At 37.5% G+C, this 23,961-nt stretch overlaps 1 protein-coding gene across 1 annotated transcript in view; it reads right to left on the bottom strand.

Moving 5' to 3' along the window:
- The window catches only part of AQR (aquarius intron-binding spliceosomal factor), a 46,111-nt gene extending 25,665 nt beyond the window's left edge, over positions 1-20,446 (bottom strand). The window contains exons 1-18 of the mRNA XM_054275997.1: positions 20,345-20,446; positions 19,462-19,502; positions 18,423-18,458; positions 17,258-17,378; positions 15,837-15,977; positions 14,202-14,270; positions 13,608-13,708; positions 12,875-12,951; positions 11,600-11,664; positions 9,592-9,708; positions 8,019-8,132; positions 7,157-7,260; positions 6,547-6,649; positions 5,411-5,531; positions 3,532-3,673; positions 2,650-2,828; positions 698-865; positions 114-283 (exon numbers count right to left, since the gene is read on the bottom strand). Of these exons, the coding sequence (XP_054131972.1) occupies positions 114-283; positions 698-865; positions 2,650-2,828; positions 3,532-3,673; positions 5,411-5,531; positions 6,547-6,649; positions 7,157-7,260; positions 8,019-8,132; positions 9,592-9,708; positions 11,600-11,664; positions 12,875-12,951; positions 13,608-13,708; positions 14,202-14,270; positions 15,837-15,977; positions 17,258-17,378; positions 18,423-18,458; positions 19,462-19,502; positions 20,345-20,446 (1,971 nt within the window). The remainder of the gene's footprint in view (positions 1-113; positions 284-697; positions 866-2,649; positions 2,829-3,531; positions 3,674-5,410; positions 5,532-6,546; positions 6,650-7,156; positions 7,261-8,018; positions 8,133-9,591; positions 9,709-11,599; positions 11,665-12,874; positions 12,952-13,607; positions 13,709-14,201; positions 14,271-15,836; positions 15,978-17,257; positions 17,379-18,422; positions 18,459-19,461; positions 19,503-20,344) is intronic.
- Positions 20,447-23,961: the final 3,515 nt, after the last annotated feature.

Below are 23,961 nucleotides of genomic sequence, written 5' to 3'. Positions count from 1 at the left end.
AGTCAGATCTCCCTGAAACCTTCTCTTCTCCAGACTAAACAACTCCAACTCTCTCAGGCTTCCCATGCAGGAGAAGTGCTCCATCCTTCTGACCTAAGAGGCAAGTATCTTACCTTGAAATTGTTTTCTTTTGGTTTTCTTCTCATTATTATATTAAATGTCTCATAGACATCTTCTGCTCCATTTTGGATTGTGTTGGTCATGTCCTGCTGATACTGGTTTGGGTCCAGAAATACTCTGTATGTTCTGCAATCACCTTTAAGTCTTGGTTTTGGTTCAGGTCCTGCCCATAATGAAACAACAAGATTAGAATTTGACTCAGTGCTAAAAGCAAATTATCGCTAATAAATCCATAATTGTTCCTCAAATCAAATTCAGACAAATTTCTGAATAATTTCTGCATAGCAATGGATACATTTTCACTGCATTATTCTAATAGTTTTTGAACAGAATCTCTTTTACTCCTTAACTCAATACTGGATTTATTTAATTAATGTAGCTACATCAGATTTTACCAGAGGAAACTAGCTGACTTTTCTCAGACTGCTTGTGGAATTGGTTTGTTTTTTTCCATGTACGTAACTAATTCAATGAACATTCTTTAAAAGAGAGAAAAATTATCAATTAGCCTGTTAAATATAAAAAACCCACAGAGACAGAAAGATAAATCTCTTGAAGAAGTTTTGGGCTATCATACCTTCTTCAATGACACGCCCCTTCTCGTCCAGCATGCCCTGAATTTCACAGCCTCTGACATAGACCAGGCCAGTCTGCTCCACGAAAGGCTGTCTCCTGTCAAACTTGGTGCCGTAGGGCTGCATGGGACGCACCGTGATCAGGAAGCAGACATCGTGCTTGCGCAGACCTGGGCCCCAAAAGGAACAGGCAGAGATTTGGCTGAATGGCACTGTCCTCATCAACTCCTTAGCATATGTATATAAAAGAATGCACTCATATTTCTTTTATAAAATCCCACCTGTATATATTTTGTTTTGCCTCAAAATGCGCCTTGACCTTAGAAAATACAAAACCATAGGACACTATGATATAATAGATATGAAAAGTAGAAGTTGAATGCTTTTTCCATAAGAACAAACATTATTTCAAGATTATTCTCCCAATAATCTTACTCTAGCTATTTTTACCTAATTATTTTCAATTATCTTTAAGAAATGTGGCATTAATCTCTTTTTCTCATTGCTTCCCTCAGGACAAACTTCCAATTCCTTTTTTTCTGTTTTTTACAACAAGTTAAGTGCAGTGCCTAGAACTGGGCACAAAACCCTACACCAACTTCCTTTAGTTATCTATTTAATAAAATAAAAGGTCGCTTAACCAAGTTACTTGCTTACTGCTACATTCTAGTTTATAAATTCCAATATAACTTGAGATTTTGTCTTTTTCCCTCAGTACTAACACAATGTTGGGAACCACATTCACTTGTGAGCAATGATGACCTCTGATCCTTCTGTTCTGTAGAGGTACTGCCTGTCAAGTTATTCCCCTAACATGTATTTGTACAGTGACTTGTTCTTGCTTAATAATCATCCCTGTTGAACTACATCCTACTTGTAAAATGCTGCTTCTCCAATTCATTAACATAATTCTGTACACTAAATTTTCTTTCCAGCACACCTCCAGAGTCTCAGAGATCTAAGACACCTTCAAAGTTGAGAGAACAAGCTGTATTTTTCATGAGACAGATAATTCCTCATTAAGCACCAGATACTGTTCAACAGAAGGCAGTTTCATCAAGATCCTGTTAAGTCAGGCAACGATTTATGAATTCTCCATCTCAGTTTTGATTTAGTTAAAATATTATTTTCTACAAATCACAAAGGCTGTTTTAGTACTTAAAAAGCTAAGTGCATCACTATATAGATACCTTCATTATAGTGAATTCTCTGCCATCCTCCTAGATTTTTTACTTTAAGAGAAATCTACAGCCCCAAAGCGGCATCTACTCATTTATCACACAGTCCAGCTTTAGCATTTGTGCTATGTGACCTGCAATCACACTACGCAGCTCCAGCACGTTTATCAGGTTTCTCTAACAAAAGAGAAAGGAGTGACATTTACTGATAATACAAGTACAGCTGCATGCTTCTATGCCACTTGCCAACACAGTCAACTAAAGTTCAAATCCCCAAGCAAAAGAAGTGTCGCCTGTGCATACTTACAAGGAACAGTATTTGGTACAGTCAGCATTTCATAATATTCAAACACACTGTAAACTGCTGAAATGCACTGGTTTGAAGTAAATAAAAATCTGTCCTCTCCACATGTGTATGAGATAGATATCACTTTCCCCATACTTTTCAATATGACATTTTTAGCTTAAAACGCTAAGTTAACTTTCCACAGTCCTGTATAGGACAGCATTTTACAGTTGGTCACTGACTGACATCAGTCTGAAGTAATAAACATTCTGTTCCCAATGCAACATCTAAGCAATTATTTCAAACTTCACTTTAGGAAAATATAAACTCCTTAAACTTGGAACTTGAGTAACTGTCTTCTACATTGTATTAGGACTGACAAATCTGTACCATGGATTAAAACCTCCTTTTCTCACAAATAAGACTACATCAAAATGTACTTGGATGAGCACCTATTTCTGAGCACTTTATTTCAAAGCACGCTAAGTACCTTCCCATTCATCTTTGATGTTATCTCGCACATTCAAATTGATTGTAACATCTGCTCGCACTCGCATGGGCCAGTTTTCACCAATGTTGGGCTTGGCCACCTCCACCACTGTGAAAGAGACAATGGGCTGTGCCATCCTAGCCCATCCACCAAAGACCACACCTCCATATTCTGATAACCTAAGAAATAAACACCAAAATTTTGTTAGTCATTAGCTGATAATACATTGAATTCTTTTTTAAACTATGAAAAAATTAATCCCATAGTAACTTCTAAGAAAAAAATAGAATTCTTAACTTTATGTGCTACTGAATTAGATTAATGCAATCCTGCATTTTAGAATCAAAGGACAACATGACTTATATTTCAATAAACAAAGGCAAGTTATGCTAGCATTATTCAAAAAACTCACAGAAACAGAACATAAAGGAAAGGTAACAAAAAACAAGTACTGAGTATAAAAGACATCACACCAAATAAACCCTTTAAACCAAAAGAGGATTAAAATGTGGCAGATGGCAAATTCAAGAATACTCAGAAACATCTCCCAAAAACAGAGGAGTTTATGATGTTTGCATGTTTTGTCAAGTCAGCCACGGAAAATTAACTTGTCCATCTTAACACAACTAAGGCTTTTTGTTAGCATCCAGCATGCTGCCTTTAACACACCTGCAGAGATACAAAACCACAAACCCCTAAAATATCAACCCCTGGCATGGCAACACCCTTTGGAAGGAGTAAGTACAAACCATAATATCTATGTAATAATTTTAACACATTTGTTACTTTGTACTCAGTATACACAAAGTATCAGTTTTTGATTCCTAAACACACTTGGATTAGAAGGGAACTGACTGGCTTGCACCAGTCAATAAATATTACCATGGCTTCATCCTACTGACACTGTCTTCAATGTCCTGCCTGATCTCATAGGTGGACTCCAAGCGGAAAAGATTGAAGTTCCTCAGCAGGTAGTCATGGAGAGTCAGGAACTGTAGATTCAACTTGGGGAGTGCAAGACAGCCTAAGGATTTAAGGGATGATGGACAAACAAAAAAAAAAAGATGAATTAATACACTGTTTCTATGAATTCCTACATACATATACACTTTACTGCACAACTGCCATAGCTGTTATCCTTGGAGATTCTAAAAACCACCCGTTTATCAATATACACCTCTAAAAAGCATGTATTTTTCAGGTTCTCTCTAAAAGATCCTGCACAAGAATGAAGGAATTTTCATCCTTCTAGCATTAATACAGTGAACTACTTAAATATTAAATCCATTAATGTATTCAGACAACAAAATGAAGTTTAGGAAAATCAAATGCACAACAAAGTAATGGAAGTGCAACAATTAAGCTAGCATTAAAAAATTATGAAAAAGGCTAATAAAATAATAAAAACCATCCAACAATTTCCCTATTCCCATGCTTTATGTTTATTAGATGCCATAAAAACCATTAATGTAGAAAAAAATCTTTAAGTCAAACAATCAAATTTTAACATTCATCTCTAAAGTCTGTATTACTGCTTTGTTTTTTAAATGAGAAAGAAAAACAGAGGAAGATTAGATCCTACTACACAAGGAGTATTAGAACTCCTAGACAGGTCCTAGAACTTTTTCCATTGTTTTAGGATAGTCTTGGATGAAAATTTTCCATAATTTTAATTCCTGTAAGTTACTCATCTAACATTACTGGACTACTATTCCAGGTTGATACCAATGTTTAAGACCTGTGAAAACATCTTGCTTTTGAAACTTGCAATATCACTGTTGAAACCTTTCTCTGGTATAGGTACTGCATATTGACTTTAACATGCACTGAGAAACAAAAGCAATGAAGAAAGGCAGCAGAGCACAGTAATTTATATTACTGTGGAAAGTCTGATGGTGATAAAATACTTTAATACATTTCCCAACGCCAAGTAAGAAACCCTGTCCTGTTAAGCTAGTTATATGCACAAAGGGCAAAGTGTGAAGCAACACCTCTTTAAGGCTGCACAGTGTTCATCAAAGAGACATTCTTCTTCCCTCATTTTCTAAAAGGAAATAGAAACAATACTCCTAACATTCTTGGGTTAAATTACTCTTACATAAATTTTAGACCAAATTCATTTAATTACGTTTAAGAACACAAAAATACCCTTGTAAGACCACAAAACCAACACTGTTTTGTTTGAAACCAGGACAGGAGAACACATGGAGATGAAAAAGAGAAAGTGTAAACTAAACTAAGAGAAGCAAAATAGGAAAAAAAAATACTTGTAACAGTCTGACAGCAAAAGAAACACTTCACAAAAAGCACCATCAATACCATAATTCCAAACGTGTTCACTACAGGAGGAAATGTTTCCACTAGCAACCAGTGTTACTTGACAAAATTACATCTCATCATTAACAAAATTTCTTTAATGCACTATTAAAAAGTCACAATGATGACCTGCCTTCTCCTCCTGCCCCCCCTTCCCTCCCCCTCTGTAACCCATATTGCCATTAATATATTTGGCTGATGAAACATAACCACACAGCAAAGAAGTCAACCACCCAGAACAGGATGAATGACAGTAGAGCTGTCCTGACCTGCATTTAAGAACCTGAATGGCTCAGAGCATTACAACAACCTGTGATACCCCCTGATCTTACTCTAAGATACTGGAAGATGCCAAAGTACCGTGTGTAAGTTTCCTGGACAGAATAAACAGAACACATCAGAATTCCTTTTTTAATTGCAGCATTTACTGAACTACTAATCATACCTTCTCCAGAGTAATATTCAGTTGGCACAATATTTTCATCCCAAATAATCTTCTCTGTGGGATAGAGAGGCATCTGGTTGAGCTGCTGAATTTGAGATATTCGTCGCTCATGACGGGAAACCTAAAGAAAGGAAGCATTTCAAATCTCTGAGTCAAAAAGGAACAATAAAGATACTTTTGAAACAGATAATAATTCATAAGGTGATCACTTGAGTTTTCTCCATCAATATTTTTCTAATTAAATATTTTAATATAACTAAATGCAAACAGTTACATCAGAAGATGAACAAAGACATAGTCCAACTACTGGTCATAGTACAAGAATCAAACAATCCTTTGGGTATTCAGAGACCAAAAATGGCACAACAGAATTGAAAATACTCAGTCAAGGCTCAGCAGAGAATCAACTTCAAATAAAACTTACTTTACTTTCCATTAAAAATATGGTCAGTACCTAACTAATACTACTCATTCAGTAACAGTTAGTCTTTGTTTCCTCTTTGGGACACAAAAAAAATCTATCCAATACTATAATATGTTATCTGAACAAATATCTTTCCATGGCAGCCATAGGCGTATCACTACCTTCAATACCTTAGAAAACCACATGAACTATTTTTTTTAAAAAATCAACCACAAAACAAACTCATGAATGAGATTTCGAAAAACAGCTACAGTATTCTGATATCAAATTAGAAGCCTACAATAGTATTGCTACACCTTGAATATCCAAAAAACCATGACGTGCATCAAACAATATTTCAAATTGGTTTGGGGCCCAAATAGATACTGAATATCTGGATCTACTTTGGCAGATCTTTTTGTTTTTAAATGGGACAAAAACTTTTTCAGAAGAACTCAAAACTGTTTCAAAGGCTCTGCTTATTGACCTAAAAAACCACATAAATATAGTTTCTCATGGAAACTATATTTATGAATAGGCATTTTCGAATACTTAATTTATATGGTTTTAAACCCCATCTTAACATTCCAATTACTGCAACAACACTGCTGTGGCTCACAGGTGGCTCAGAAAACATTGTAAACGACTACTGTACTGCAGTGCAGCTGCTGGATGTAGCTCTGCCTTGATTTTTCAATAGAAGAAGTGCAAGGAGCATTATTCATGTTTCTACCAGCAATTCCAGCAGGAACTCCTTCTCGTGGCTCGTGTCCTCCCCCTCGGCCAGCGGCGGCAGCAGGCACAGGTACGACGCCACCTGGTGGAGAACGTTGGAGCTGCACGGCGAAAGGAAAACAAGAAGCCTCTGTCACACTGAAACCAGAGACAGCACCTACTGCGGCTGCTTTTTCCTTAAAGAAAACTCCAGCCGTCTGATTCCACCAGAGCTAAACAATTACGGGTCAGGCTGTTAAGTGAAGTTTGTGTATAAGGTGTAAGCTGAACGCCTCACCTACAATAAACATGGCAAGGGGTGGATATTTTTGTATTATTTCAAGACCTGACACAGAAGCAAGCAACAAAGCATACACTGCCTTTGTCAAAATACACACTGCTATCCTTTTACTCACAGAATTTACAATACAGTACAGTTAATACAGTGGCATGATTTCATGATTTCTGTTGTAGTTCTTCTACAGAACAGAGTAAAAAAAATAAACTAAACAAGTTAGACATTAACTACTGGCTATGCACATGAGAAGTCAGAAGAAAAAAAGGCTGGAAATTTGTTAAATTTAATCACACTGAGAACCAAGAACTTCAATTTCAATTTGCTAACTTACCTAAGAGGTCCAAATAACTTCACCAGTGCATCACGAGTATCTACTGCAGCTACATTTGAGAGTGCAAAGTCGTATAATTCTGGGAAATGTGCAAACGCTGCTCTCTGCAAAAGATTCATGCATGGAAAGTGGATGTAAGCATATTAATCAAATGATTTAATAACTGTTTAAATACTTAGAAAAAAGCACAGTTTCTTCTGGTTCATAACATGACCCACTCTGTGGACCCCACCAGGGTAGAAATACAAGCCAGATTGAATCTCTGTTTTTCTTAACATCATCTATTTGTTACTCCTCTACTTCTGACACACTATCTTCCTTATTTCACCCTTATACCACCATTTGTTGTCATTAAAATAAAACATAAGGGAGCAGATACAGAGCTTTGCAGGCAACTAAGAAAAGCCAGGAACAAGTTTAACTTAACCATGTTTCCTTGAATTGTTCTGTTAAAACTGATACAAACAATTGTATAAAGTGTGAGTGAATTTGTACAAGGGACCACTGTAGGCATATGCGCACACTGATCTTGAGGAAATGCTGCCACCTACTGCATCACCACAGGGTCCTACAGCATTCTGCTTTCCCTTCTTAACAGACTTAACAGGAACAGTTCATTCTGGTAACACAAGGTCAAAAATGCTGATGTTTTGCTAGAGCATAGTAATTAGTCATAGTCTCATCCACCTCTACACATCTTCAATTGCTTCAGACAGCCAAGCTAAAGTTATTCCTGTAACTCAAGAGGGAAAATAAAGGGTTTGATTTGGGAAATAACCTCCTACCTATCCCAAATGCAAATCAGACTACAACAGCAAAACCAAATCCTCTGTCTCTCATAAGCACTTCATCCTCTACTTACCTGCAGAGAAGTAATTCTGTCATAGTGAATTGTAGTCATCTCATTCTCTGTCAAAGCATTTCCAGTCTGATCATTAATTTCAAAGCCAGTGTAGAATTTGAGCATATCTAAAAGCTGAGACATCATCAATATAAATTAGTGGATTAACAATAAGAGACACTCCACAAATACGACAAACAAAACCACAGTTCAAGAGGACAAATGCACAAACAAGAGCTCCTCGAAGTTCTAGAAGAACTGGGAATAGTATCTGAATTTTATACTTGGCTGATGCACAAAACAGTTTTTGTTAGGTATCTCATCTGCAAGCCATCAAAATTTCAGTATAGTCCACAAGCAATAGGGTTTCTTGATATACTAGGGCTTGAAATTGAAACTCATCACAGTAAGGTGATCTAGCCAGAGGCTGTCATTGAACCCAACTTACCGCTTCCTGCTACCAAAAGGGAGAGGCCTTGTGCCTTTCTGCCCTCTCTGATGGCAGCTCTGAAGTTCATTTGATCTTTCAATAGGATTATTTAACTTGGAGGAAGAAAATTATTCAGATGTGCTGCTGCCTTTGTGTACCATCAATACTGACCCTCAGAGAAAACGAACAAGTGGCAGAGATGGGGGACAGCAAGCAGCAGGAAAAGCAGCTGAGATGCAGGAAAGGGGACAGATCTTCAGACCCTGCCATATAAAAAACAATGTACTAGCTATGAGTGAGTAAACTGAAGGACAGAAGTGAAAAACAGCTGCAGTGCAAAACAGGGTGAAGTCAAAATGAACGAGAGAAGAATGCAGTGGTGACAACTTCTGCTATGTGTGTGGTAAAGCATGCCAGAAGCTGCACTGCTTTCTAGCTTGTACTTTTAAGAACTCAAAATCAGAAGCAGAAATATTACTTTGCACTTGTGAGACCCCACCTGCAGTACTATGTCCAGCTCTGGGGTCTCCAACACTAAAAAACCTTGCTGGCAAATGTCCAGAGGAGTTTACTATAGGGCTGAAGCACCTCTTCTCTAACAACAGGCTGAGAGTCGAGACTGTTCAGCCTGGAGAAGGCTCGAGGGAGACCCTATAGCTTCCTTTACAGTATCTAAAGGGAGCTACAAGGATGGAGAAGGACTTTTCACAGAACATGTAGTCATAGGACAAGAGGGAATGGCCTTATACTGTAGGAGAGTGGGTTTAGATTAGACAGCAGGATAAAACTTTTCACTGTGAGGATGGTGAAGCACTGGAACTGGGTGCGCACAGATGCCCCATCCCTGGAGGTGTTCATGACCAGGTTTGATGGGACTCTGAGTAACCTGATCTAGTGGAAGGTGTCCCTGTCCATGGCAGGGGCATTGGAAGTGAATGATCTATAAGATTTGTGCCAACCCAAGCCACTCTGTGATTCCATGAAAGGCTATGTGAGTAGTTACACACATAGGCACAGGTAAGAAAAAATACTGTGTGAAAGATTTAAATAAAGATGTAGTTTGCATCAAACAAAAGCCTATTTAAAAAAAAAAAAAAGAAACCAACTGCAGCATTCAGAAACAAAGGGAATGAAAAAGTTCTTTTCAAGAACTTTGTATCTCACCTGGCAGAAGAGATGACCCTCTTTTTCTCTTTTAGCAAGACTAGACAGGTAACAGTGAACAACAAGATGGGAGTCATCCAACACTGTATTAAACCAGCGCCGTGTGGGGAGCAAAGCCTGTGGTAAATAACATTATGTTAATACAAGCAGCTCCTCAAAAAGTAAGAAGTCCTGGCTTCTCAGGATTTTCCATTGCAAGAAGGCATATTAAGATAGATTGCTGCAGTTATTTGCATATCTAATACCCTCACAGAGGTATTAAAGCAGCAGTTATGTATGCCAAGACACTGGGTTGATGCAGGTAAGCTGCCATGAACAGTCCTTTATGTAACAGGGAGCACGGCATGAACCTGCCATGAGTGAGCATCCATCCTGCCAGCCAGTCAAAAAGTAAATTAAATAAAGCAATTATTCTACTACTAAATGTCTACAGAATGATTGTGTGCTAAAAATGATAAGTAAAACTGCTTCAGCATTGTTTTAAATGTCTGTTTTCTACACTAATTAAATTAATTTTAAGCTTGAGGTCTTTAAAATCGCCAACTGCTTCTTCTAAATATGACAGGGTATCTTTTCTTCTTTGCAAAATACTCAAGTGTTTTTCAAATCTTTAATAACAACACAAATAGAGATCTTTTCTTTTCAATGTAAATAGATTAAGCTGCTATATGTAGCAAATATTGAACAGCATACAGAAGACCACAACAATTTAAGTGAAAAATTTGCTGTTCTCTGCAGACTGAATTTAGAAAGCCAAAAAGCCATCAGCATGATGTTTAGAATTGAGATGAAGAAAATAAAAAAATCTGTAATAGAAAATGTTGGTTGCCTTGTACAATAATGATGAAAACAAACTCATAAAACTGTAAGAACTCTCCACTGAATTATTACTTTCAAATTATCAAATCACCAGTTTTGATATGCAGCATATACACTGTAATATGAAACAGTAATATTCTGAAAAAAGCCAAGTAAAAAGAGCCCATTAACCCAGTACATGCTACAAAGGCAAAAAGACTTGAATTTACAGCTAACTTCTAGTTTGCTTGTTACAGTCACTAGAACAGGCTTTATAACCTGTCTGAATTCTAATCTTTCTATAATACCTAGAGGGAACCAATCTTAAAAATGCTTCTAAGCATTTTAAGTCAGACTTTAGTTCACCTTCCAACATGTTTTCTCTTACCAGAGTATATTACATAAATAAGACAGCAAGCTCTAAATTAAATTACTCAATCTATTGCAACTACAAGCACAGACTACTTCAGTGATTTAACAGAGTGAGTCTGCAGAAATCCACCACAAAAGCATTTTAAAGTTCCCTGTGACACTGTTTCAGAAAACGCTTGTTTTATTTCACAGTGCCTTCTGAATCTGAAGTTACTCTAAAATAATTACTCATGCAAAATATTGCAAATGAATGCCTTTTAATACCGGTACTGTGGTGCTTAAAACTGTCTCACTTCCTTGGTATCTGCTGAAAACTTCAGAAAGCCTTGCTCCATGCCTCATGACTCTAATAAACTGCAGATCCCCAGACCTGGTACTTCTAAATAATGAAGTCTAGCCAAAAAGGAATAGTTTGCATTTCAGACTACTGCTGCTTTCTGGGATTTAACCCAACAACACAAAAGAGATTTTAAGTGACCTGTTATGCACTGGGGGAAGAATAATTCTGAATTATTCCTACCAATTAAAGCATTACACATTTTCAGAAATGGCCAGTATTATTACCTCTATTCCAACTAAATCCTCTTCATTAAGCACTTTAGGATCCTAGTTTTGTCTGCTGGCTTATCAACATTGCTGGTCAGCTCCAAGTATGGATGCAATGCTACAATCTTTTATTTACAGATGAAAAATCCCTTTTAAATCACTTTCAAACAACCACATGCACAGCTGTGACATAATCACCTCCTATTTGGAATAAGGTTGTAATAATTACTTTATGCACTTTAACCCTAGAAAAGTACACCTGGAAACTGGCTGAATCCATTTAAAAACTTACCTCAAGGTCTAGCATGAGTTCAATAAACCTCTCACAATAATGAACTTTGTCCATAGAAATAGGACCTAGACAAAAAAATTAAAAAAAGTTTAAATTGATCCACATCACAATATACTTACACTTGAACAATTCCTTAAAAACTAAATAAATGCTACAAATATAAAAGTATTAATTTTAATCTTGTTAAAAGCTAATTAAAATATTATTCTCTTTTTAAAACAATCCTTTCTTATATTAAAAATTCTTCTGGTTAACAATGAAAGAGTAACAGAACCAGAATTTCAGGAGTGATTTTATCTGCTTTGAAAAACCTGGAATAACAAGCAAAAATGCTCACTTCCACAAGGTATCACTGGCCCATTATGTTTGTTAAGAACTTTTAATGCCAGGTACTCAAAAATACATTTTTAAAAGCTGCAAACAAGATGTGTGCAAAAGGCCTTGACCATATTCAAAGGTACTCAGAGGTGACTACTAAGGAGCCTTTAGAATCATGTCAAAACACACCACATCTCCCTTGATGACTTTCCAACTCTTACAGCCTCCAAAGAAATGTTGAAGTAAATCTAAAACGGGTTTAGTATAATTAGGAAATCAGAAGGGATAAGTATCCTTTCTGAGGAAGCCACATTACAAAATTTACAGCTTAGTTAAGAGCTGAAGTTTGCTAAGAGTTTAACAGAGAAAGGAAAACTCTGGGAACTGATTTCACCCAAATTGTGCTGTGCTTAGAGCATAATAACCCTCTTCTGTTAAAAGGCTAACACCTTCCTCCACAAACACTTTTCCTTTCTAAATCAGGCAAGGAGATAATTTTGCTTGTCACAATGACTCAAGAGCAGTCAAATCTTACAGAATTTCACTTCACTTAGGCTTTTGTTCTTACTGTAAATCAACAGTATGAACAGACAGAGCCTTATGATATCCATTTATACCATCTATTTAATAAGGTACTTAAGTAAGTATGAAATGCTTTAAGGCTCTAAGCACACAGTAAAGAATATCAGTTCCCAGAAATATTGTTTTTACTAAGTGCATACTGAATAGAAGGAGGTTTAAAGTAGCTTTTTACTGTTTAATTTTTAAAGTATATACAGATTTGCATATTCATTTTGATATGAAATCCATGTAGACAGGCATAGTGCCCACTACAAGGCTCATCTGAATAAGGTCCCCAACTTCAGACTGATATCCTACGGACTAGTTGCTTCAGCAACACAAAAAGATTTTCAAACAGATTACCAGATAACAAAGTAACATAAGAAACACAGTTACCTGAGACAGGTATTGACTTTAAAACAGAAATGAATTTCTGAATGAGCTGTGAAAGAAATCTTCTCTCTCGATATGCTCTAAAATTGGACATAAGACAAAATAATTAATACTCCTTAAATGCAGACTGGAAGGATATTGTAGCTTTCACAAATACAAAGTTAGCTGCCTCAAAATTATTATACTAACAGTAGGCTGCTTTGAAACACACCTAAACTGTTTAGATGAAAACTCTCCTCTCTGCACTCAGGAAGACAGATTAGCAGCCTACATTTTTGGGCACAGAAACTGGTTAACAACCCATGCTTCTTACTGTGTCAAGGAGAAGTCAGTCCCCTCCTACACCTTAGCACACTGCAGCACAAAAGCATTGGAACATTTAATTTTGGTGAGATAGACACACATTACTGAAATTCTTGCATAAGCTATATATACCTAAGAGTGAAACACTTGCTAAAGGTCGTGAAAAAAAGTGAGTAGCTACATGAATATTCTTTTGTGCCTTCATCCTTTAGTTTTAAGATTTGAAATCACAAATTCACTGACCAAATAAAAGATGAAGTTCTATAACAGTATTTTGCATAAAGACTACTGAAAAACAGAAGAGCTTCCAGGAGACCATGTATGATGAATCCTCATTGGCCACAGGTTTTCAAAAACCACCTTTTTCATTGAAACAATTTATTTTAGCTGAAACACAATGAATGCATTAAGGAAAAAAGGCTTCTGTACATACTGCATTCTTGACTCTTCATCCATTTTTGCATCATTTTTCTTAATTAGATTCCAGAATTTTCTTAGTTTTGGTGTCTTTTTCAACTCTTGTTCCAATCGATTCTGTAATGTTAAAGTGATATTCAGTCACCAAGGAGCCTTGTTTTCATGAAATAAAAATACAGTCCAGTCTTTTTATTAAAAAAAAGGAAAAAATATATAACAAACTGAAATAAAGAACTGTCTCTGTCTACTCTCACTAAGTATCACTGTGAAACAAAAAGGAAATAATGCTAGAGAGTCCAGCCATGACTAGATGTCAACTCCATTGCCTCCCTGTGACCTCATGGCCTTGTCTACAAATTATAGCTTGAAGATGCTATAAACAACAAAGTTCAGTTTTCTGAAAAAAAAAAAAAAAAAGTTTCATAAAAAACATTATTACATGGAAATTTGCAACAAAAAAACAAAAAGGATTTAGCAAAGCAGACAAAAATGTAATTCTATAGCAACGCTGTAAATATTAGAGTTCCTCAACAGTATTCCATGAGAATTTACTGTACAGGATTTGGACACTGCCTAAAACTGCTCTGCCAGTTAACAGTGTTATGCTTACAGGTTGTAGAGCCATCCACATGGGTAAGGAAATCAGCTGCTGCACCTGTCCTCTGATCAAATCCACTTCCTGTTAGAAAGTCACAGATAATAAAAAATTTTAGAACATTCTTATGTTTTTTGATATGCCTGTCTTACAAAATACGTCTATGTACAAATCTGACAAAAATATTTATATGGTTTTATAAGATTTCACAATTTCCTAACAGGAACCTGCACTATAACCTTACCCAGAGACACCTCTGTATTTTAGGTTCTTTTCATGGAGTCTGTCAGTTCTTAACACTTCACCATGGGCCCCATCCCTGCAAGTACTTTTAGGACAAAAGCTGCTGAGAACTGATGTTCCTTCTTCCATCATTTCTTATTCCTGAACTCACCCACCGTGCTTTCTCTACTTGGTTTTAAGCTGTTCTTTGTCTCCTGGAGCCCTTAATTTATCAAGTTTCTCTCACTTCTACACTCTTCTCATTGTCTGAAACAAACCATTTTCTCCAAGTCAGTTCAAATGTGCTCTCTCCCACTATGCCTATGATCTGGATCCACAAAGTTTTCCCTCTTTCCTGAGCTACTGAAAAATTTCAATTAATTGTCTTCATGGACAAATACTCCATTCTCAGCACTCTGAAACTTCAAACTTCAGTGCTCTTCACTAAAAACACTACTGTGACTATTCCATTCTGCCTTTCACAAAGAAGGGCAGCTTCTAATAACAGTGTGTTTTCACAGGCACATTTTCAACAGTTTCCCTATCATGTTTTATTAGAAATATGCTCTACAAGAAGGATTCTGTAGTCACCATCAAACTACGTAAAATGAAGATGCATTTTACCATTGTGGCCACTACAGAAAAACACTATCTCAATAAGCTATACACATAAAGTTCAAGATGGTTACTGGCTCCCAAAATAATTCCTAATCTCAAAATCAACTAATACACTTTCTATGTTGTTTTGTCTGAGAGATAATTTTATTTGTGCAGACCTGATTTTGGATAATACACCCCACATGAAATATAAGTAAGGAAAAAGCCCAGTAGCAAGAGAGGTTAGAGAGCACTGCTATACATAACAGGTAAAGAGTTCTTCCTGCTTGCTACTTAAGATCTTTAACTCTGTCTTAACCACAGATTGAGAACACAAGTTGGTCTAATGCTTTCTTAAAACTAACTTAGGAGAACTGCAGATAAAAATTGTATCTAAACCTGGTTTCAAAAGTGAAAAAAGCCTCACTGTCTTTCTCAATAATTAATGGAAATAATTTTTGTGCTATTTCTTAGCAAACTAAAAAAAGCACAGTAGTAACTAATCGGTTTTAAATGTAAAGCATCTTTTCAAAAATAAATACAGAAATTTTACAGTACCATTTTTAATACAAAAGTTTGTATTAAATCCTGTCTAACTGCCAATCCTTCCGTTGCAAGTCTCATCTACGACCTTATACCAGAGAAAAGCAAATGTGTAGAGAGAGATGAGTCAGAGTCAAAACAGAGGGTAAAAGCCCTCTGGTACTGTGTTTTCCTTAAATCAGAATTTGGCTTCATTTGTCTTGTAAGAAGAAATTGCTCAAACTAAACTGCTACAAACACAAAACAGCATAAGCACACTGGAAATATTTACATTTACTTTTAACATACCAAACTATTGAAGCAGTGATCAAGGAAAAGCAGCAGGACTGTCTGTTCATGCAGAGAGTACTCACTCTCATTTTCGACCAGCGATGCTTCCAGTATGCGTTTGAAAAAGAAAGGAAAATGTTCTGGCCTTTTTTTGAATGTCTAGGAATAGAAGAGGAAGGTAACTTTGAGTCAGGTTGATAGAAATAATTTCAATCTTCATTCACATACCATAGCAGAAATTCTCTAAATCCATTTAAATCTATAAATGAAGGGATTAGTTTTTTTCATTTTCATTTATTCTAACCAGGCAGCACAAGCAAAACAGACTAATGATATCCTTCTGACAAGGGATTCTCCCCCTATACCTTCTGCATAGTCTAACAGGTGATGCACAGGACAAACTAAACAAGAAGCACAGGTGAAGCCTTGTGGGGATGTTCACCTCGTGACTGCACAGAAATACTCTAACATCTCCCAGCTAGAAGATAAATGGTAGGTTTTGGCCAAAGCTATGGCAGCCTTAAGTGATGTGCAAAAAGTGAGCAAATAAAAACCATCAGAGATCAATTATAGTCCTGGAACTTCCACTGAGGCATATGAGCAGGAAAAAGATAAACTGAATAATCACCAAGATAAAGTCATTCCTTTACAAGGGCAGGCATGTACCAAATAAATTGAACTAAGCTGCTTGGACCATAATGTGCACCTGACATTTTACTTCTAGCACATGTGCCAGAAGAAAAGCACACAGATAATATATGAGCAAGTTATTAATCCTTTGTGCTTTGCCAACACTCAAGTAATGGCACACACATTGAACTCAGTGTGCTTCTGAAATAATGCCATGCATAACTAGGCTTCTGTTGTTGAGGTGGCCTGTAAAACCTGGATTGTTTGTAGAAACATTAAATAATTTCTAAACCTATTATTACCAAAAAAAAAAAAACCAAACAACCAAACAATATACACAAAAGAAGAGTAAGACATTATTTTAAAATAAAGCAAAAAAGTAGAAACCAATATGCACATGTTTTAAGCAAGGTGTTATTGGATAATACATTAGACTTTCAGCAGTGCCATCTTGAATATACAGATATAGAAATCCTTCTTTTTCCTTCAATATCAGAACAAGAACTTCCCTGTAAATACCCAACCTCTGTCAAGTGACAAAAAAGTAAAAGCTGGTGATAATGTTCAGCATCTCACAGCAGAACCAAGGACTTTCACACCAGAAGGAATCAAGTAATGTTTCACCTGTCCATTCCCTTCCCCAAAAAAGAACACAAAGTTTGAAACACCACATGAGGTACTCCAGCTGAGGCACCATTTCCTTTTTAACACTACAAGCTCTTCCACCTTCTGTCACTGTAAGTGAGCACGCTGTAAAAGCTGCAACTTGCAGATCAAAGTCAATTCTAGCTGCAATTGAAATCAGTTACCTCCCACGCAGGGACATTCTCTCTGAACTTCTCATTCACCATACAGCAGATTGACATTAAATATGCCTTACTGGACACCTCTGGAGAATAATTCATCCATAGGTAATTTTCAAGGTACTGACTGTGAAGAGATAAAGAGTATTTCATTAGTTGCAGCCACCCACATAATCTGTCACTCATTTAAAAAAGCAGTTATCCACAAGGCTTTTTTTCCCCTCCTTCCCCCAGAAGCCATCTTCATAGTTTGTGAGTAGTTCCTCAAGTTACCTCTCATCTAGGTCACTGAAGCAAAACTTGTTAGACTCAGTAACTGATGACACTAACACTTTCACAGAAAGGACAGGAACCTCTAACCCTGTTCTACTGCTGACATACAAATTCCAGAAGTCCATTGCATGACATTTGTTAGTGTCAAACCCTTAACCACAACTGACATTTTTTCTTCTGCACTTTTTCTAATTAAGATGCAAAAAACCAAGGGAAGTTTGTCCCTTGTAGTTACTGATACTAACTTAGGGACTTGAGCCTTTCTGAAATATATAAGGTATCTCAAACAAAAAACAGCTCATATTTTTTCTTAAGATTTGAGAGATATAAGAACCAAACAGAACATAAAATACTGTGGTTTTAAGTACATATTGCTAATATTTCTTTTACATCTTTTTAGACATACTCTGTAAATTCTTCCAGGAAAGTCTGAAGCAGTTGTGAACCACTGTTTAAACAGATTTCCATTCTTTTTCAAGAGAAGAAAATATTAATGATGCTGCTGCAGCAAAATCCATTTTTAACCTCATACTAAGAGACATAATCCAAAAACTTCTCTGATTTCAGTGAGTTCTGATTTAAGGCTTAATGATACATTCCAAATTACAGACCCAAGTTTTTCACTTATTTCATTCATACTCTCCTTCTCGGTGTTCCACTGACACTAGAAATTGAGAATCATAAAACAAGACAGTCTGAGATGTCACTTATATTTATGGAATTATTTCCTCTTTAAACTAAGGTCTCCTCACTTAATTTTTCTCAGTACACAATTCAAGGCATTACAAACTATGAACAAATACACTACCTTCAAACTGTCTTACTGCCCTGCATTTCCTTCTCAACTTTACAGGTTCCTAGGAAAATGTAACTCCAAATTTCCCTCCCATTAGCTCACCTGAATTCAAGAAGCATTATCTTCCTAATGGCAAACCTAAAAAGGAAAAATTAATCAATAAACACAGGAAAGAAAGCCTCCCACACACAGCTGCATGGAAAATTACTATATTTTCCTTTATTTCATTATAGAAGGAAACTTGTAGAAACACTCAGGAATTACTTCTGTCCTGACATTTCCATGCAATAGCAACCACTTGAATGCAGAAGCAACTGCTGGAACACTGGAGATGCTAAAGTTCATAGAGATTCATTAAGCAATTAAATTCACATTTCAAAGAGATTCATGTAGGTCTTTTAAATATGAAAACACCACTTCTAATAGCCTTGATGATACAAACTGCCTGTGGATGAGAGTGTCTCCTGGAAAACTACAATTATATTTTTAATCTGTTCATAATGGTGTTTTCTTCTTAGTGACTGGCAATGCAAGTTTGCTTTGACTCCATATGACAAATTCTTAAGATTGTTATCATACAGGAATAATAAAGAGAATTCTCTGCAGAGCTCAATCTTCCCCAAAAAGCTCCAGCTACAGTTACACCTCTTTTCTGCACAGAGAGCTGCAGAGTGCAGTGTATCTCGGATTTGTCTCCCCCCATCTAACAGTACAATTCACTGAAACCACTTTCCCTTCATGAATCTGGTAAGAGCAGCCAGAACAGAGGAGGAAGGTGGAGGCAGTGCACTCTGCAGCAGTTTTTGTTCTTTACATTCCTTAGTGGCAAAAGAAGAGATCAGCCTTCTATAACAACCACAACAAAACCAACATAAAAGACAACAGGCCACCAGGGAAAGGGTCTGAAAAATATTCACTCCAACCATCACATTTAAGGTTTATGGGCTTAGGAACTCTCTTGTTACCACATTCAGACTTTGAAATACCATCATAGTTAAATTACTTAAATGCACTTGAGTAATTTTCATCTGCTTTTAACATATAGGCAAGTTTGAAAGTGTTCCATCAAACATCAGAAACAACTCCAACATTGTTACTGTTGGAATGGTAGTAAATAAGAGAAAGCAACCGGTCTACTTACTTTGACCTGACAATTTCTTTTGTATAAACATCTTCAATGACCTATGGAAAAAAATTTAAGAGACTTTTATATACCCACAAATGTGATTCAAAATGCATTAAGACATTTTACTCTGAATTAGATACTCTCTGCTTACAGCTATTAAAATACTTCCAAAAAATTTTTCCAACAAGAATGAAAGAACCTGCACTATAAGTCATAACAGACTTCTAGTCTGGCACATTTTGACATCACATGACACAGAGATGCAGTTCAGCTGTTGATGTACATCCTAACAATCTACAGTTCTAACTATCACAAATACTACAAAATAAACTGAGGCTAAATGGAGATTTAGGCAAATATCCACAAGGAAAAGAAACTTAGCTTTTGTATATTGCAGGATACTTATTTAAGTACCCTGCAATACACAAAATCTAACACACTATGCCAAATTTTAAACATTCAAAATGCACATGTCCACCACAATGGCAATAAAGTTGTCCAATGGAAGCTTACCAAAGAAGCTTTTAGAAAGAACACAGTTCAGTAATACCTGCATCTTTCACCCCCATTTGATTTCTAAAAGTAGAACCTCTTCAAGCATCTTTTCACCTCCAAGGAGATGCTTGAAAGTCTTTTGCCCTCATAACTTCGGGCCAAAATAAACTGAATAGAATACAAAATAACTGCATGCTACAGCATACCTTCCTGTAAATGTAGTGCCTACATTTATAAACTACAAATACATAACAAATTACATTGTCTCAAGCAACAGCTGACCTTCCAAGCAGTCTCCTAATAGTCTCATATAAAATAAGCAACGCTAAATATTGGTACATCACAGACTGGTTGATCCTCATTCCTTTACAGCCCCCAACAAAATTCCAGTAGAAGTAATTACCTTTACATCAAAAGACAATGTTTTCTTCACATGTGGAGCCCAGTATTTATTTGCTAACTGCAGAAGGAAAAAAAAAGAAAGGTTAAATACATACATTTTCATGTCAATGACACAACATCTCTACAACATATCCCATCTCCAAACTTTATTTCACTAGTATCTTGCTTAATTTCAGCTTATGCTAACTACAAGTAACAAAATCATGTTTTTAACAGCCATGCTTATTTAAGGCTGATAAGCACTGCTGTTTATAGGCTTTTATGCCTAAACCTCTTTCAACAGAAATGCGATTCTTTGGAAAAATTTCAGATGCATAGGCTGCTATCTAACAAACATTTCCTATTCTTAACTAACGTCTAACAAATCCATCAAAAATAAGCCATAAACTTTTAGGAACTGCAAATGTCAAATGGCTAGTGATTATGCTTCCTTGAGGAATGTGACAACTAACTAGAGGCGATATAGAAAAGTCTAGCATTTTAAGGCTCTTTGCTGCAGCCATCACTTCACCAATACTCCTGAGCAATGATGACAAGAGCTTCCTGTGCAACTTTATTCAAGCTTCTTGATGGTCTGGTAGAGGAAGGAGAGCAGATTTAAAAAAAAAAAATAAAATAAGAAAGAAAAGAAGAAAGAAGACTTGTAGGAAATCACGTAGAACTTTAACTAACAAGGAACTCTCGGCAGCTTTTCTCACATTAAAGCACGCCCTACAGCGACGCGCAGTGCATTGCACGGATGCGTTTGGCAGCGCTGCTTTGTAAATCCCGCTGGTCGGAAGCGCGGGGGAAGCACCTCTCGTACAGGACAGAGGCGTACATCCCTCACCAACTGCGACCAGCGAGACCCTGTCCCTATCACCCACAATAGGCCTGCAAAGGCTATTTAAACATCGCCAGGATGTCCTTTCGAGCCGCGGCCGCGGCAGAGGCGGCCCGGAGGCGCCGCCGGCCCTACCTGTGTCACGTACTCCGCGTTGATCTGCGACACCGTGGGCGCCACGATCTTCTTCGGCGGGGCCGAGGGCGCCGCCGTCGCCGCGGCCGCGGCCGCCGCCATGGTGCCGCCGTCTGGAGCCGCCCGGCACAGGCCCCGGTGCCCCGGCGCCGCCAGGCCGAGGGAGGGATCTCCGGGCCGGGAGCAGCGGAGGCGGGAGCGCTTCCGGGGCCGGGAGGGCTGGAGCGGCCGCGGGGAGGCGGGTGGCGGCCGCGCCATCTGCTGCTCCCTCCGTGCCGCTGCAGCTCCGACCCGCACCGCCGCAGCTCCCTCCTGCACTGCTGCTTCCTCCCTGCACCACTGCTCCGTTCCTGCCGCCGGCCGGAGTTCAGGAGTCGGTGGTGAAAGGCTGCAGGAAAAGGTGAAGGAGGCTGTCAGCGCACGGGGTTGCTGCCACACTTAGCCTTTCAACGCTCAGGGGGACTCTATTTTATGTATCACTTAGAGCACAGCTTTCTGTCCATCTAACGCGGAAAAAAACACACTCTTTTTAATATCAAACAGTTGCCACCGACTCCTGAGCGTGGGTGAGCGCTCTGTCCCATCCACAGGCCCGAAATTAAGGCCTTTTACTTAAGAGTTGGCCAGGATGATCCTTACGGGTCCCTTCCAACTCAGCGTACTCTGTTGAATCTCTTGAAATGTATGCAATTTTACAAGGGTAAAATTGCATGCTCAAGGAAGTCAACAGTTTGGTAATGCTTTAGAATGGTTTGCAATTAACTTACCCTATTTGGTAAACTAATTAAGGAGGAAATTGCCAGACTCCCCAGGGAAGTCACTGTGCTTTGTTTCTGGGCTCATTATCCATCACCTGCCACTTGAGTGCTTTAAACTTGCAGGCAGGTCCCATTGAAGTCTGTTTGAATATGACCTCCTTTGTTTTCCTATCAAGGTGATCTCCATTTCATTTCTTCAAGCAGAGGTTAAACTAAATATTCTTTTTGAAGTTGAATTAGAATGTACAATGGGAGTGGGAAAGGTAATGACAGTACCTTGAATAGGATCAGACAATGGCTGCATTCAAACAAATATGCCTACTGCATGCCTTTCCTTTAGAAGATTCAGGAAGATGAGAACTAGTAAAATTTAAAATTTACAAAAGTACCAATAACAAATTTTGTAAATAACAAGGATTGAAATTGAAGCTACAAAACAGTGATAAAAAAGGACAAAGGAATGTAAGTTTATCATATATATATATATAGGCTGAAAATAGGAACGTTTCTGAACTGACTTTCAGATGAAAGCCAAAATTTTGGTTTGTGCTAAGACGGGACAATTAGGACAGGCAAATGCATTTTGGACTTCATAAATTTTGTAAAACAATTTGTGAATTTTCTTGAACAGCCTTGCAAGGCTAACCTAAATCTTCTGGTTATGCTGGATCATCAGGCCTCTGTCAAAACCCACAAATTTCTATACGTTATCAAAGCTATGAAACCTCAAGGAGGAATCCACATTTATGTAACTTTAGGCATTTGAGTGTCCCAGTGAGGAGGTCAGTTGTCTTCAACCTCACTACAGTCAGTGTGGCAACAGATGTCCTTCCAAAGGGCAAGTCAGAACGAATCTAAGTGCTCTCATTCTCTGAAGGAGCTTCTGGTATCAGAAACTAATATTAGATGCCTAATGTTAGGCAGTAAGATTACATCCCTCAGTGAAAATGTCAAATCAAGTGACAAACATCCTCTCCCTACAAATAATATATTAATTTTTTTCTCTATAGAGGATATTGTTTATTTGGAAAGTGCTTAGGACAGTAGGACTACAAATGAATAACAAAAGTATAAATTAATGCTTTGGAAAAATACACTGCTTTCCTCCTCAAGAACAGGGGAACCTTTAAAGAATTGTGGGAGACCAAGCACAATGACACCCAGTGTTGTACCTTTGTCCCCATCTGCAAATCTCACCCCAGCTCACAACTGTCTAATAAGACTGGTCTCTTGAATTCCTATGCTCAGTTTCCCCAGAGTGGAGGCACATCTGACACTTTCCACTCCAAACTCCTTTGTAACTGAAGAGAGATAAAATCCTGTACCCCATCATCCCAGCAGCCTTCTGTGAAGTTCTCCATCTTTCTATACTCATTGGCTTAACATGTCAAGAAAATCAAACATTCCTTTCAAAAACCTGTTAATTCATTAATGAAGACATGTATTATTTAAAAGTCACATATTTGAGTAGATGCAGTTTTCAAGACTATTATTCATTCCTAGGCTGCAGTCCTGGTCAATTTATATTCCATGCTGCTTTCTCACTTAATTAGCTCCTCTTGTTTTGGATGCTTCCCCTTCTATATTATTGTAACCAGGAAAAATAGGCTTTTCTCCTTTTCTTTGTAAACTGTATAAGGCAAGGTCATTAGTGAGCTGGCCACTGGTTTTATTTCACTTATACTCTCCTGAGCACAGTTCCACCAGAACAGGAAGTACCTAGTGATAATCAGCAGGGGTTGAGTCTATGTTCTCTGCTTTCTACCTTGTGGATTATTTTAGATTCTTCCTAGAGCCACAGAAAATATTAATTCCTGGCAATGAAAACTCCAGACAATTCATAAAGATTTCAAACATTTATTGATTTTGTTTGTTACTGTTACAGAGTCATCAGTGAGACAT

Source organism: Melozone crissalis, unplaced genomic scaffold, assembly GCF_028551555.1.
Source record: "Melozone crissalis strain CALT ecotype California unplaced genomic scaffold, PUWL_Pcris_2 ptg000018l_1, whole genome shotgun sequence".
In the NCBI taxonomy this organism is placed as follows: Eukaryota; Metazoa; Chordata; class Aves; order Passeriformes; family Passerellidae; genus Melozone; species Melozone crissalis.
The sequence above is the reverse complement of the archived record's forward strand: the minus strand, read 5'-3'. Positions and strand labels throughout refer to the sequence as shown.